The 15810-nt window shown below is 34.0% G+C and overlaps 1 protein-coding gene across 21 annotated transcripts in view; it reads right to left on the bottom strand.

Moving 5' to 3' along the window:
- LCOR (ligand dependent nuclear receptor corepressor) overlaps positions 1-15810 on the bottom strand; it is a 180466-nt gene that overhangs the window by 70292 nt on the left and 94364 nt on the right. For 19 of the 21 annotated variants that reach the window (XM_081267066.1, XM_081267065.1, XM_081267056.1 and 16 more), the window contains one exon: positions 14631-14724. In XM_081267066.1, coding sequence (XP_081123192.1) covers positions 14631-14724 — 94 coding nt within the window. Of the gene's footprint in view, positions 1-1215; positions 1276-2477; positions 12120-14630; positions 14725-15810 lie in introns of those variants that run through there. The other 2 variants (XM_081267060.1, XM_081267059.1) reach the window with 2 other exon arrangements.

Genomic DNA, 15810 nt, shown 5'->3' with positions numbered 1-15810 from the left:
TCTTGAAAGTGGTTAAGATGGTAAACTTTGTTTCTTTAACCACAATTTAAAAAGTCAAACCGAAAAGTCTCCTGTCACCGTCTTAAAAATATATAACATACTTAACTCTCATTTCTAAAAATGAATTCATTGGCTTCAGATGTAGGACCCAGGGATGTGTATTCCTTAAAAGGTGATTCTGACTGAAATGAATTATATCTCATGACAACCCCAGGACCATGTGCACTCTCACATTCAAGGTAGAACTAGCCCAACAGAAAAAAGAAACTGGGTACAACGGAGTAGAATAAAAGTGTTTGGGCTAATTTTTGAAAAAGTATCATTACCTTCATATACAATTCATGATAAAAATGAAAGAGTAGTTTTAAATAAAAAGAGATATGAAGATCTTTTTTTTTAAGTTTAGAAAACACTAATGCAAAGGTATGGCCTTATTATTTAATGAAGGGTTGCTATTGTATTTCCCAATGGTAGAACAGATTTGTGATTTGTCTCACACTTTAAAAACTACATTTTTAATAGATTCAGTGTTCAAATGAGGCCGAAAAGCCCATTCAGCTGAATACACTTTAAACAAGTGATACCAAGTTGAAGGATAAATACAATTAATATTTTACAACTACTAGAAAATAAGAAGTTAAATGTTCTTACATGCCTACAAAGTTTCAAACTTGGAAATAAAACTTATGAGGGTTTTAGTTTTTTGGTAATGCTAGGGATCAAACCCAAGTGCTCTAACATTAGACCACATCCCTAGCCCCAGTACTTTTGAATTTTGATAGCTCTGTTTACTTTCCAAATTCTAGTTAAACTCTAACCAAATCAGGGCTTTAACTGTTATATGCTCATCAACTCTTTAATCTTTTTTTTTAAATAAAGCTTTGTTTTAAAAACATTTCTTTTCCACTAACCCCTAAAAGCAAACCTGTCCACTTCAGCTGTAAATGCAATCTGACTCTCATACTACAATATCCCCCTCACACACACACAAAAACCTACTAAAAGTCCCAGAACCTGCAAGCTGAATATGATAAATAAAATTCTTGTGTTAAAATCCTTACCTTCTGGAAGCAAATGACAACAAGGACACTGAATATAATAACTATCAAACCCTTACATAATTATTCACTCATTTCAGCAATAAAACCCAACATTATAGAACCTATGCATGTTTTTACATTTGAATACAAATGTCTGGAAGAAGAAATTCAATACCTGAGGGAAAAAAGTAAGAAATCTACATCTCGGAATCTGGCACGGTCCCTCCATTTCTACTTTTTCCATTCCATTTCCCTTTTGCAATTCCAGTTCTATCACATGAAATTTCCCTAATTTCTGCACTTGTTGAGATACAGGGATCCCTGAGTTATTTTCAAAATATCAGCTGAATCAAGAAAAGAAAGTTCTAGTAGAAAAGAAAGAAGGGCTTTCATTAAGTAGAATCATAACATTAAAGAGCCAAGTATTAATTTGAAAATAGATGCACTAAAATAAAACAAATTCATTTATGATATTCTAGACTATAATCTTACTATCACCAATCTGGTTTAGAACAGATAACAGCAAGAAATGAAAAGAAACAAGTTGCAATAGCTTTGAAATTTACAAAAGAATAATAATCTGGTTTTCAGAAATAGTCTATAAACACATGGCATAAGTGAATAAGGGAAAATGAAGCCAATGTACACACTTGTAGTACCAACAAAAATTTTGATTTTTATAAACATCACACCAAGACAGATATATCTAGCTAGTCTCAGACAAAAAAAATTAACTAAAAAGTAAGCTACACCAACTATCCACAATACCTTCATCTATTGTAATTACATACTGAGCTTTAAAAGGCAGCTTTCTGAAATATTTTACTCTTATTTCTAATCTTTAAGAACCATAATTCAGTTCTTTTAATCATTTTACAAAAACCTCTTTATAATACAGAGCTTGTTTATAAATCTCATTTTAAAACACCACAATATAAATGTTGATCAGCATCCTCCCAAGAAACAGAATAACTGTAACTGATTGACAGTGCTTTTGTAGTCAAGTCTCAAGAAAACAGTCAACAAATCAGCAAACTGGTATTCTTTTTTGACAAGCAATCCCAGCAGGAAGTTTCACTCTAAAAAATTATGAAAAACTAAGTCTACTCTAAGATAGCATCATAGAAATATTGATATATTTTGTTTAGCCAACAGAATTTTTTAAAGTGAGAAATCCAATGAAAACTGAGGGAGTTTAGGGAAAGTATCAAATTAGTAAAGACACTGAGTTACAAGGCAGTATTGCACTTGAATTCTGAACCACAATTTTGTAGTGGCAACTTCTAGTAATCTGAGCAATTTCATCTGGAAAGAATTTACCAAGAAAGATTACAACATTGATTACCATGTGCATTTTACAGTACACTTTCCTTAGCCCATTTATAATTTAAAAAAAAAAAAAACTAAAAATGTAAGAAGTAGAAACCAAGCTTTAAAAACAGTTTTTCACAACAAAATTTATTAGAAGAATAGTGGTTTTGAAAGTCTAGCATCCAGTGAGAACTACCATACACAACATTACAGCTGGGAATGTTTCTCCAAAATGTCATGGTCAAATAATACAATGGAACCATTAAATCTTACACATGCACAAAAGAACTAGCGCTTTTGACATACAACGAAAAAAAAAAGTAATAAAGAAAGAAAATGGGGTGGGGGGACCACATGGATTAAAATTTTAAGTACTCATCACATACATTAAGACACAGCTTATTTTAGTCCAGTCAAAAAATCAGAACTGCATTAAAAAATTTAATGTAGTGCAATCAAACCAAAAATCTTAATTTGTGATCATAAGTGCTCTACTACATAAACATTAATCATAGCAAGGAACAAAAAGTTCAAATCACACAGTACAAAAAAATCTGTAAATAAATATAAACTACAGTACAAGAGAAATATTAAATTATACAATTCCGTCAAACTGTAAACAGTATATTGAAATGAGGTCCATAAGAGTTAAGGGGGTTCCTGTTGTGTTTCATGACACTTGAACTTCTAGAAATCTGAAAGATGCAATTTTCCATATCTTTGAAGGCTATGGGTATTATATATGGAGAGAATTTCTTTTAGATGTAAGATATCAAATTTCAAGCAGAGGGATAACCTATTTTGTTAACCACAGATAGTACTGTAGAAAACAAGAGTTATGAGACAAGTCTTAACATCAGAGATGTAAAGGACTAAAACACTGGAATTAGAACTTCACATCAGAAGAAACTTGTCACTGAGGTCTTCAAGGCTATAAAATACACTGACAAAATTGTCTGCTAGTAAGCAAACCTAGACCTCTGCTAATTTTTTGACATTTTACATACTCATGTTAAAACACCAACTTTGGCAGAATCACTACTGATAAACTCAAAGCACTCCTGGCCCAATGGTTCCATCACAGTGGCCAGTGCACAGATTCTCTAAAGACATTGCATAAACTAGAATGTAGAGGTCAGACACCCAAGGACCAGTGCTTGAATTTAGTAGTAGTTATGGTGAAGAAGCAAGAGCCACATCAAGGAGGAACTGCATCTGTTATAGTTTACAGAGGCAGCTAGGAATGTCTTTTAATTGTGCTGGCTATTAGTGGCATTTAAAAATATATACTTTCACCGTTTGTGTGTGTGTGTGTGTGTGTGTGTGTGAGAGAGAGAGAGAGAATGAGAGAGAGACAGAGACAGAGAGAGAGAGAGAGAGAGGGAGGGAGGGAGGGAGGGAGGGAGGGGGAGACAGAGACAGAGAGTGATGTGCTGGCTATATATTTATGCACATTTTTAAAAAATACACTGTTAACAGGAACCCCCGCATTATCTGCTCAGTAGTAATAACTGAATATATAGAATGCCACTATAAGAGTGTGAGGCACCGTGTGCTGGAGAGTTATATGCAGCTTTAAAATCTGTTTGGCTGAGTTATACCTGGATACCTGAACTGAGTTTTTAAGTTGACATTCATCAAAGATGTGCTACCAGCACGTTGAAATAAAAGCAAAACAGAAAAATACAAGTCACTGTTAGGTTTAAGAATAGCATCAAAGTACCTGAATTGAGTGAGAAGAGTGTGTAAACTGTCCCTGAGGGTTTTTAAACAGTGTGTATAAGTTGGATTTCTAAGAACATTAGTTTTATTTAACAGTGTGGACTGATAAAATACCAATGTCTGACAGTTTAAAGTGGAGGTTAGAAAGAATTATACGCAAACGCTCCAAATGTATAGTCTATGCATTTTTTTTTTTTTTTTTTAACGAAGCAGCAACAAGCTGCTGTAAAGTATACATCCCATCAGAACAAGCAACATGTAGGAGTCAGATAAAGGTTTCTTAGTCTGGTTTTCTGACAGCACAGCATATCAATATCCAATGACTATATCTTTCCTAGATCAGAATGTAACTAATTTCGACTAGCAATATAGGATTAGACTTTTAATCAAACACTTTGCTATTACATACTAAAATTCCTTAAACTTACTAATGCTGGTAATACTAACCTAGTTAATCATCCCCCCTCATTTTAGAAATATACCCTTCCACAACTTAAAAACATTAAGATCCATTTCAGTCCTCTGATGTAAAAAGCATGTAAGTGAATTAATATTAAAAATTTACATAGTAAAAAGGCTTGAATTTCAGCCAAAGATTCTAAATACTGTTCATTCCCTGAAGACTTAAAGGGGGAGAGAATCCCTACCCATTTTCCTAGTGGTTTATTTTTCTAAGATGGTCTGATATAATTTTTTCATTTTGGGGTATTTCCCCCTAACCTTCTCTCAAATTCCAAATTCTTAAGCCTGAAAAGCTTAACGAAATGGGGAAAATGAGGCAATCACTTACAATTGCTAGAAAGGTACAAAATGTTATTGTCTTTAGTTAAAATAAGATTTCTATAAATGTGATCTGACCCCATATTATGTAGTATGTTTCATATTTTTAAATAATTGTCCTAAAACTTACAGTACCTAAGACTCTGAAGATAAATTAAGACTTTAGTGTTGTAACAGAAAAAGTGCTGAATTATCCCTTTTCTAGTACTTTTAAACATTTTGGACAAGTGCTTTCCTAGTGACAGTAAAGTTCACTATATACCCTTCCACCAAGCAGGAAAGTCACCTTGGTGAAAGACTTTTAGGAGTGTAGCACCGGGTATTTACCAAATAGTAGGAGTTGTTTCACTCATTCTGAGGGGGTAAAAATATCCTAGATTGAAATTCTATTTGGCTATTGACTGTTAAAAATCCCTGCTCTACTGTGTCAGTGTCCTGTGTCTAACTATCCCTGGCCCCCCACCCACAGTCCCCTTACACACTATCCACTGAGAATCTAATCTCCAAAGAGATCATTTTAAAATTTATGTTTTCAGGACATACCTGAGAAAGGGTGCAATTATGCAGAACAAGGAATCCAAGACTGCACTAATACTGGTTATAGGTTCATACATTTTTTTCCCCACGACAAATCTAAGTTTAAGAGGTATGGATCTTCAAATATGTCTTACTGCTTTAGATTTTTTTTTTTTTTTTTTGGTATGTGTGTAGGGTCATTTCCAGTGTTGAAAAGATCATCTTGCACCTATTCAAGAACAGTTCAAGATGAAGTAAATAGTTCATTTCCACATTCAAACAATAAAGATTAAATATTATGAGTATAATATTTGCTACATCCAATAAATCTATGGTTAACTAAAAGTGCTTGCTTTTCAGCATTTATGGAAACAGTTCTAAATGAACTGGAAACTTTAAAATTACTCTCCCCCCGCCAAAGAATTTCAGAGTTTCTGATGTTTGTTGGTCAAATCAACATTAACTAGCCTTGATTCTCATTTTCAAACAATGTAAAGATTTTTCTAACAAATGAAGATGGCCCAACTTTACCACACTGTCCTATGACTCATTTTTAGTGTAACAGGGCAGAATCTGTGTCTATGTACTTGCCCATCCTACCACCCCTTTCCTCCAATCTCCTTCATAACACTTAGTATACACAGCTACAGAGCTATGCTACAGGGCTACTGTCGGCTTTTGAAAAAAATGACTGCAAGATTATCTGGAATATAGGAGGATACGAAAAGAATTCCTCCATTTCCCTTTCAGTCAGCATGTTTACAAATCCTACTCAAGTCTCAAGGACAGAATGAATCCAAAATAATTAATAAAGAAAGTGTCCGGAGGTCTGTATTCCTGTACCATAATTATACTTTTTTCCTTTTCAGTAGTTTTTGAAAGAAATTAGTTAAAAAAAATCCCTATGTAGCATAACAGTCTCCTAAATGGACTGTTTGGCTAAAGCTGTCAAGTTTTTAATAATACTGGCCTGACCATAGTATTAATGAAGACCTAATTCTACAGCAAGCAACAGTGACAAGGAAACAATCTCCGATATTTTCATATAGGCCAAAATTTAACCTATGACTGTCAGTATCTCCTATAAAACATTAAATAGGGCAATTTGATCTATTGCCATATTCTATCACCAATGACAGCAACCTGAATATATAGAAAAGAGAATTCCACATGAAAACTATCTCTGCATTTGGTAAATTATAAAACAAAAAAAAAAATGCAGTTTCAAAATGAAATCTACAAGGGTAACAGCTGTTTGAGAAAATGACACCAACTTGCCATACATCTGCTGTTAATGATTCAAAATAATTTCAGGTTCTGACATTGAGCTGACTTAATCTGTTTTATTAGCCACATAAAACCAAGATTCACTATTATGTGTCAATGAAATATAAGAGAATCTACAAAGGATTAGAACCAGGCCTGGCACCATGTGCTTACTTGGGGATGGGGGAGAACACACAGCTCACTAGCAGCTCAAAGGTTGCTATGTACTGCCTAATGACAGAAGGTAGTTAGGATATGGGCCTTAACAGGTAGTCATTTTTAGTCTAATTTAGTGTTCTCTCCAGAAAATTGGGAACTAAACATCTCATTGTGCCTTCTTTTGTTTTATTATCTGACCCCATATAGCTCATATTATAGCTAAGGTAAAACACTGGGGAATAAAAATGCCAATTGTTTGAGGTAATGATTTATATAAGATAACCAGAATTCTAAAGCACTTCAATATTGTAAAGTAAAAGTGTACCAAATAAAGCTAATACACACTTCACACTTGTTGAGCTTGCGCACCAGAATTGAACAGTAATTAACTTCACATAAGGACCCTACTATCACACAAAGCCTTACTCATATTCATGATCTGCTGCAGCAAAGGTTTATATCAAGCAACATCTAAACTTCAGAATAACAACAAACTTAATATTAAAAAGTATTATACACAAATATAAATTATTTTTCCTGAAAGAGAGATCTTGTCCTTCATGGTATTTGAGGAGCAGAATAAAGTGTATAGCTCATCACAAATATAATTCAGTCACTTGTAAGCCTATTGAAAAAGTAATATAATATACTATATTACTATCAATTGATTTCTGTGCTGTCTCAGGATGAGAATGCTAATGATAAAATACCAACTAGATAGCTGTCCACAGAATTAGTGTTTTTGATTTTATAGTGCCATAGCTTATCTATAATATCAATGCTCATTAAAAATGCAAGAATTTATTTTTAAATACATTATTTCCTATCATTAGTTCAAATAATGTTATATAATTTGAGTAATGTCATCATCCACCTACCAAAAATGTGAGGAGAAAAGGCTTTTGTGACAAAGACAGTCATGAACTATACTTTCCCATACCATAAAAATGGTCACCTGTTGTTTTGAGCCACAAAAAACTCTGATAAGCAGAATTTAAGCATCCGAGTTGACCAATCTCTATTACACATTTATGAGGATGTCCCCAAATTAGAATATCTACACCGAAAGTGCCAATACAGCATAGTGGCAAATCAAGAGAGAAATTAAATATTAAGGGATCACTGTGGCATGAAGACTGACCGCCAGCCATGTGATGATGATGAGCCACCTCCAGGTAATACATGGTATAATGGAACTCTGAACACAAAATTTAACATTAAAAGTGCACCTGAATATTACAAACTAACTTTACAAAACCTACAATAAGGTAAAATATATATCTTTTGAAATATTCAGCAGCTTTTTGTTTTGTCTTTTTTTAAAAGGTTTTTTCTTTTTTCTGAGAGGCTCATGAAATTTAAAAAGGGACCACTATCTAATTTCAACCATGCTTCACGAAACAATAATGGCTATTTTATATTGCAGTTACCAATGTAATGCAATTAGTGCTTTAAAATAATCTACACTCAAAAAAACAAACAAGAGGGGGTGAGGAAGAGAGGAAGAGAGACCGACCTTTGGAGAAAATATGCTTATTCAAAAGCTTCTTGGAAAAGAAAATTTACCTGAATATCAAGTCATGACTGATCTCAAGTGTAATGTTTAAAAGCTTCACAGACATGAATATTACAATCTTCAGGTCTCAGGACTTTTAATCTGAGAAAGTTCAGAGTTTGGTTTGTTTTTAAATTCACTTTCTAACCAAAACAAATAATAGAAGTACTCAAATTTGCACTATTTACAACTCTCAGCCTACAATCTGAAATGACACAATACAAGTTCTCTTATTTAAACTGCAGCATTAAAGGGTAGGCACACCATTCTTCTGCTGCTCGATTGTCATCCACTGAAACACACATAGAAAATATTTATGTTAGTAAAATGATCACTCCATGTACACTACAATGACAAAATTTACATAACTCAACTCATACATCACTTATATAGACTACCACATAGGATTAAACCTCTCTGAACAGTAAAACTCTACAAAACTTCAATTTTTAGGGCCAGATTTTTAAATGGGCCTTTAGTGATGTCTTTCTGAGAGGGGATAAAAAAGCAAGCACAAATTAATTTTTCAAAGGACCTTTTTGCAGCAATTTTTGGCTACTGAATACCCCAAACATTGTGCAAAAAGGCACCATGGCTGCAATTAATTGTGTGCTGAAAAACTGAATGTGAAACAAAGGAGGTGTTCCTTCATAAGCTTAGCCTTTTGCTTTCAGCAAACTTTCTACCAAACTTCCTTCAACTGCAGATGAAAACCATACATTTCATAATGTATTTTTATTGCAACTTCCAGCTAGGCTAGAAATATTGCAGTTATATATTGTTACTTAACCCAAACTACCTTTTCCGTTGAGATTAGAAACCAAGAGGAAACAGGTTCAGTCACCCACTGATTAAATTGTTAAACAAAACAACCAAATCAAAAGAGAAACCCACGCCCAGGCTATGTCAAGAATGAGCAGTGTCTGTATTTTAATAACAGCAATGGTGTGCCTAACCTTTGAACACAAAGGTTGCTGAGGGAAAATTATTCTTAACCTAATTTAATTATCTGCTCCAAAAAGTTTCCAGGCAAGAATTTATGCCTTGAGAATACCTGGACCTACCACTCATCCTTGAACTGCTAGCATTCACCTGAAACTGACAATCTTAATCTAAACAACACCTCATATTTGATTTTTTTAACACAAAAACTCATGATTTTTGTTTTTGGTTAAGCATTCAGAAGGGCCTGACCAATTAACTTAACAGCAGATTCAAACATAGGGTGTATGTGGTATGGATTTGATTTGCAGGAATAGTAATTTTAATTTAATCACAATAAAACTAAATTCCACAGGCTTTACTTATCAGCTATTCTTGCAAAAACTGCAGAAATATAAAACTTCTAAACTTAATCAATTTTATAAGCCCATCTCAAAAAAGCTTAGGTGTTCTTCAAGGAGTGCTTATATAAACATGGTCTGAAAAGTCCTGAAATGTGTGCTAAACAACCATGAAAATCAGCTAAATATCAGAAGTTAAGAAGGGGATATTAATGTAGGATGCCAAGAAAGGGGGAGATGAGGATTAGACCAACAAAATTAACTGTAACCTAAAAAAAAAAAAAAAAAAACCCAACTTCTCCCAATCTGGTACTATTATTTGAGAAACTAAAATGAGCTTAACTCCTGATTGAATTAGTTAGAACTGATAAGCAACCAAAATTATATTAGAATTGGGATTGTATTTTCTTTCTTACCATAAACTTAGATCCCCTTCATCAATGTAGATTTTGAACAGACAAGTGATGTTGTTTAAGTATCATTCTTTAAATATCACAGTTATACACATTTCTTTTCCCTATTTCTCCCACCCCCAATAAACAGATCTTGAATTAAACTAGGCGCTGCAACAATATTCAGTTGTTAGTTAACACATGATCAATTCTTTAAAAGGGCTGAAAAATACAAAGAAACCTAGCTAAAATGAGGCATCCTCCATTGTTTTATGTAATGTACCCTGACTGCTCCTGAGTAAGAAGGGAGCTCGTCCTCCAAGAGATAAGGCTATATCCTCACTTGTTGGTGAGATCAAATTCTACCCTTAGAAAAATCTCAAATAAAATTACAGCAAAGGTAGTGTTCAAAGTAATTAACTGAAGCATTTCTGAAGGTAGTGTGTGCACATTTCCCACCTCCTTCCCCTCTGGGTGAGCACTAAGTAGATTGCAAATTCGAAGTAAATTAAGTGTAATTATATAAATGACCCAAATACATATTTATCATTGAATAACCAAAATTTTCAAATTCAAAGGTTCATTGTTCTTCTTGGTTTTTTCTTTAGTTTAATCCTTCAATTAGTTGAATTGTAGAAGAAAAAATGTGAACATTTTAATAAGATGGCTTTCCAATTTGCAATGATAAAGCTCCCAATATAACTGAGGTGATTTCTAAAAGGGGGCTTTTTTCCTCTTCTTTTTCTTTTTTCTTTCTTTCTTTCTTTTTTTTTTTTTTTTTTTAAAGTAAAGGCAAACATAATTTAAGGGGAAAAAGAAAGAAAAGCATGCAGGCTCTACAGGCAAGGAGTCCACGTCCATGAATCTGTTCTCTGTGAGGTAACTCAATTCTCTTTTGTAGAGAAACATGCAAAAGGCCAAACAATATTCCGAGCCATACTGCACATGGAAATTTAAAAATATGCAACATTCGAAAGGCACCCTTCACCTCTGTATACACAAGTCAATGCAAAATTTGCAAAGAAACAGTGTCACAGGAATGAAGTTAGGTGCAACAATGACAGCTGAACAATGATGCAGTAGTGCTCACCCAGTTTGTACAGTAATTGGCACTCTACAGTATTCCTACTCGTTTTTTGATTCATTTGCACTTTGTGCTGCCTCTCCCTGGGGATCTAATTCAATCTTTACAGAAACATCTGGCCCCTCCGACCTCATTAATTTCATCTTTTTCTTTGGAGGGTTTTTCAAAGTGCCCAGCCTCTCCTTTACTTTGTACTCCAGTGTACTGTGGGGAATCCCATAAATACTCTGAGCTTTGGAAACACTCATTTTTCCACTCATAACCACTGAGATTGCTTCCTCCAGTATCTCACTGTTGTACTGTCTGTAACGCCCTCTTTTCTTCCGAGGCTGCTTGGAGCCAGGGTCTCCTTCTTGATCCGATGTGGGATATGGCTGTCCAGAGGTAGACTGCTCAGCATCTGAGCCCCAAGAATCAGGTCCAGCATCTAACATGCTTTTTCTATTTTGTTTTGGAAGAATAGCCCTTAATTTTTTACTAAGCGCGCTCTCCGTTTGTGAACCCATTACCAAAGAGCTATAGCTGTACTGATCACCAGTGCGAGACTCCCAAGAAAGATCCATTCCTCGAACTTGTGGTATCTTTAAATCTACAGGAGATGAATGGCTCACATCCTTTTTTCCATCTTGTTTTGCTTGAAGTGCCATTTTTGGAAAGGCAGAATTTTCTGCAAGAAAAGGAAGGTCACTGATGTTGCTGAGTGCACCATTTCCCCTGAACTTCATACGGCTGAGGTTGAATTCATAATGTGGTTTTGCCCAAGAGGCTTCCCTGGATAATATTAAGTGTTGTCCATGATTCTGTAATCCAGATGGCCCAAGGCTGGCAGCTGTGGACAATTGGTTTCTGCTCAGTAGTTCTTCACTAATCTGCAGGGATCGAGCCAGTGGAACTTTGAGTGATGTGGAGTGTCCAAAACCTTCCCTGGTTCCATCCTGTAAGCTTCTTGGAGGTACCCCATCACCACTCCGAAGTCCGTCTGGGCGGTACTGGCTGGGTCTCCCAGGTCGCCTAATTGGATGGAAGGAAACTGATGTGAGCAGGACTTGCACAGGTAGGGAGGGATGGGTGAGGGGACCACTCCTTTATTAGAAGGCCTTGCTTGGGTAACATCACTTTGTGTTATTTATTTATTTTTCTCTAAAATTAAAAAAAAAATAGTCTCGGCAGTTAGTTTTAAAACTTGTTCACAAAAAGAAAAAGGAGAAAGAAAAAAAAAAAAAAACCAGGAGCTTTTTGGGCAAAGAAAATTAAACCTGTTGGCTGGTCTCTGGTTGGGTTCACAAATTTTCGGAGAAAAAGTTTCGCGCAACTGTCTGAAAATAGCACCTTAATTATTAATTACAGTGTAATCATCAGTCTCCAAAGATCTACACAGAATTGTGTTACCAATGTGACGTTACCACTAAACAAGTACAGTAATAAAAGAGTAAGCCAAATTACTTTAATGCAATGTATTCAACATTCATGACCACTAACTATAAAACTGGAACCATTTACACTGGTGGAACCCCCAGCTGATTGCTTATTTACTCCACAAACAAGCTAATGTTCATCATCAAAAATTAAACAATTCCAAATAACATTTCTTATTTTGCTTGGGAAAAAAATATAAATGGAAACCAGCCCCAAGGGGGAGGGAGGGAGTCAAAACTAAAAGAAACCAAAAGAGCGACTTCTGCATTTAAACTTACCAAACTTCTTCATTGTAAAACACTATATGGTAGCAGATACATGAGTATCATGATTCTCTATTTATATCTTTTAAGCTTATGTAACTGCAAAGAAAATTATTCCTTACTTTCCCCCCAACTTTTTCCGTAAGTTCTATTCGAAGAAATTACTATTAGGTTTATAAACAATCTTGTAGCAGTTTTCTTTGGTTAAGAAAAAACTCCTCTTCCTGAAATAGCAATTGCCTATTTTGAAATTTCAAGTGGATAAGCTTTGAAATCATATTTGAAATGTTAACTATTTATACAAAGTTAATATACATTGTTTTGATATTCATAATACAAAAAGGTCATCAATCTTTTAAAACTGGCAACTGGCAAAGCAAGCCTAAGGGGAATAATATTAAGTGTTATACATTAATGAGATCTAAAAATGAAACTCTGCAATAATGGTAAATCAGATATGTTCTCCAAAACTCTACAGGGACCAATATCATTATTATCATAATAGGAATACCACTGAACACTCAACTACAATATGGGCAATACCGATTGTGCATTTGTCTTCCATAAAACAAAACCAAAGAGAAAACACTTCCCATTCAGAGGGATAAGCAAAGCAACTTCAACCATATAATACATGGATCTGGTAGCAAAGTTTAAGTTGAATCTTAAGGGACTCATTTACGCCAACTGCACTTGGGCTTCTACTATACACATCCTTAATTATGTAACTCACATGTTTTTGATGTATAAATGGAACCCAGTAATTTGGGACCTTGCTGACTTATATTTACAGTAATCTAAAAAAATGAATTAAGTTAATATTTTCAGACTGAAGAAAAGAAGGGAGAAAAGTAAATAATAAAAAAGGTGAAATGATAAAAAGACGAGAACATTTCAGAAGTCAGTAAAGAAATCCCTCAGTTTGAAGATAAATAAAAATTAGTTACAAAAGGTTAGTCCTTTTAGTTCTCACCTGTTTTTGTGAAAATCTAAACAATTTCTCCATGTAAATAGTCTAAAAGTTAAATATGCCTACATATAAATGGATTTATAAACTTATCAAAGGTATTTTCATATCTAGGTAAAGTTGGTTTTTGGTTACAAAAGTTTTCTAATATTATGCCTAAATACTTCATTAATACCTGACTTTTCTAAACGACTACTAGATACACAGAGTAACGATTACATAGTATAATTTTTACACTGCAAAATTAAATGATAAGAGAATTCGCTTTAGTCCCGTATGAGTTATAAAACTGAGCATGTAATAATGTCTTGGCAACATAAGATGGTTATCCATCAACATCCACAACCAGCCTTATCTATTAAAAAATCTAAAATGTATACAATCACATTTTTTGAACTGCTACAGAATTAAAATTGCAGTTCAAATCAACAACCAAAACCAAGTCAAAACAAAAATGAACACACATACACACGAGCACTCAATCCCCATTAGAGATATCAAGTGAAACCTAGAGCTCAATTTTCATTCAACAACTATAGCACACACAACACTGCCTTTACGTCTAAATTCCAGAATTATTTAGCTTGAGTTTCACACTTCACAACACTAAACAACAAAAAGCCCAAAGACATATATTCTTACTACATTCACGACTACTTACTACTTACACTAAACTGACAAAATTGATCTATACTAGACAATTCTACATTGCACCGATATACTCTTATTTGATTGACAGCCTAAAGGTTATTTTATAAAAGGTCCACCTGTTACTCTGAAGGATTAAATTTTAAAGTACACAGGGGAAACTGACAAATCAATCTCTGGTGAATTATCTAGATAAAATTGTGGAAGGCTACAAATATTTTCCCTTACCCGTTCCCTTGAGTACTGGAGCAGCCTGCAGAATGGCTCAGGGAAGTGCTGCCAGAACACGGACTTTTCTTAGTAGACAGGTCAAGTACACCGTCTGCAGAGACACAAACACCTGAGGATATTAAAAAGTGAAGCAAATGTAGAATGAAAATACTAAACATGAAATGGCAGCAGGTTTAGTCAATCAGGCAAACACAACAGTCACATATTTGAGTTATTCAATATACAAATCAAGATATTTTTCTCCTGAAATAACATAAATTAAGAAAAGTATGTTACATCAAATGTATCTAAGGATTCAATATTTTATTAATAGTGCAAAAGAAAAGGCAAAGCATATTATAGACAATGTTTAGATATGGTGAAATATTAGAAATAGCAGTTCACACAGCATGATGTTCTGTACCAGACTGATAACTTCATTTTCTAAATTGACCTTGATTCAAATGTAAGTTTTAATGTCCCATTAAAAAAACTGTCTTAGAAACTATAAAACCAAATTCCTTAAGATCTAAATCTACCTGAAACTTGGATCCAAACTAATTTAAAATTAGATAAAGACAAATTTAAATAACAAAATTATTTTAAAACATGAGTTTATATGATTAAATTACATGTACACACTAAACAAGATAAATATATGTTTAGATTCAATCCTTTGAAGAATATACAGAAATTAAAAATTCAATTGCTGAAATTTATAAAGACAAAGGATTTTAATAAGACACTAAAAACTGGTGGTTTCTAGTTTAAGAAAGAATGAAACAATCTTGATACTAATTAGAGCCTAAGTGTAACCGAGAAGCTAGACCAGATCACATAATTCACGTTGCTAATAAATAAAATCAGGACACTTTCTTTTCCCACAAAGATACATTCCTTCTTATAGACTTATCTAGATACAGATCTCATAGACAGGACAATTTTTAAGCAGCCATTCTGTCCAAAATAAATAGAGCAAGATAATACCCAATGCCTCTGATTTTTAGATGGCCAGTAGAAAGATCCTGCTAACTCATTATGTTAGAATTCACTCCACAATAGAACTTATCCAAGTGGTGTCTGAGGACATTCTAATTCCCTATTACGGTTGTCAGAAATAAATATGCAATTAAATGTATTAATAAGAAAGTCAATATCAAGAGAAAACATTGTCCTTTAGAGACATTAACACTTCAAA

Source organism: Spermophilus citellus (genome assembly GCF_964194105.1).
Source record: "Spermophilus citellus genome assembly, chromosome: 15".
Classification (NCBI taxonomy): domain Eukaryota; kingdom Metazoa; phylum Chordata; class Mammalia; order Rodentia; family Sciuridae; genus Spermophilus; species Spermophilus citellus.
The sequence above is the reverse complement of the archived record's forward strand: the minus strand, read 5'-3'. Positions and strand labels throughout refer to the sequence as shown.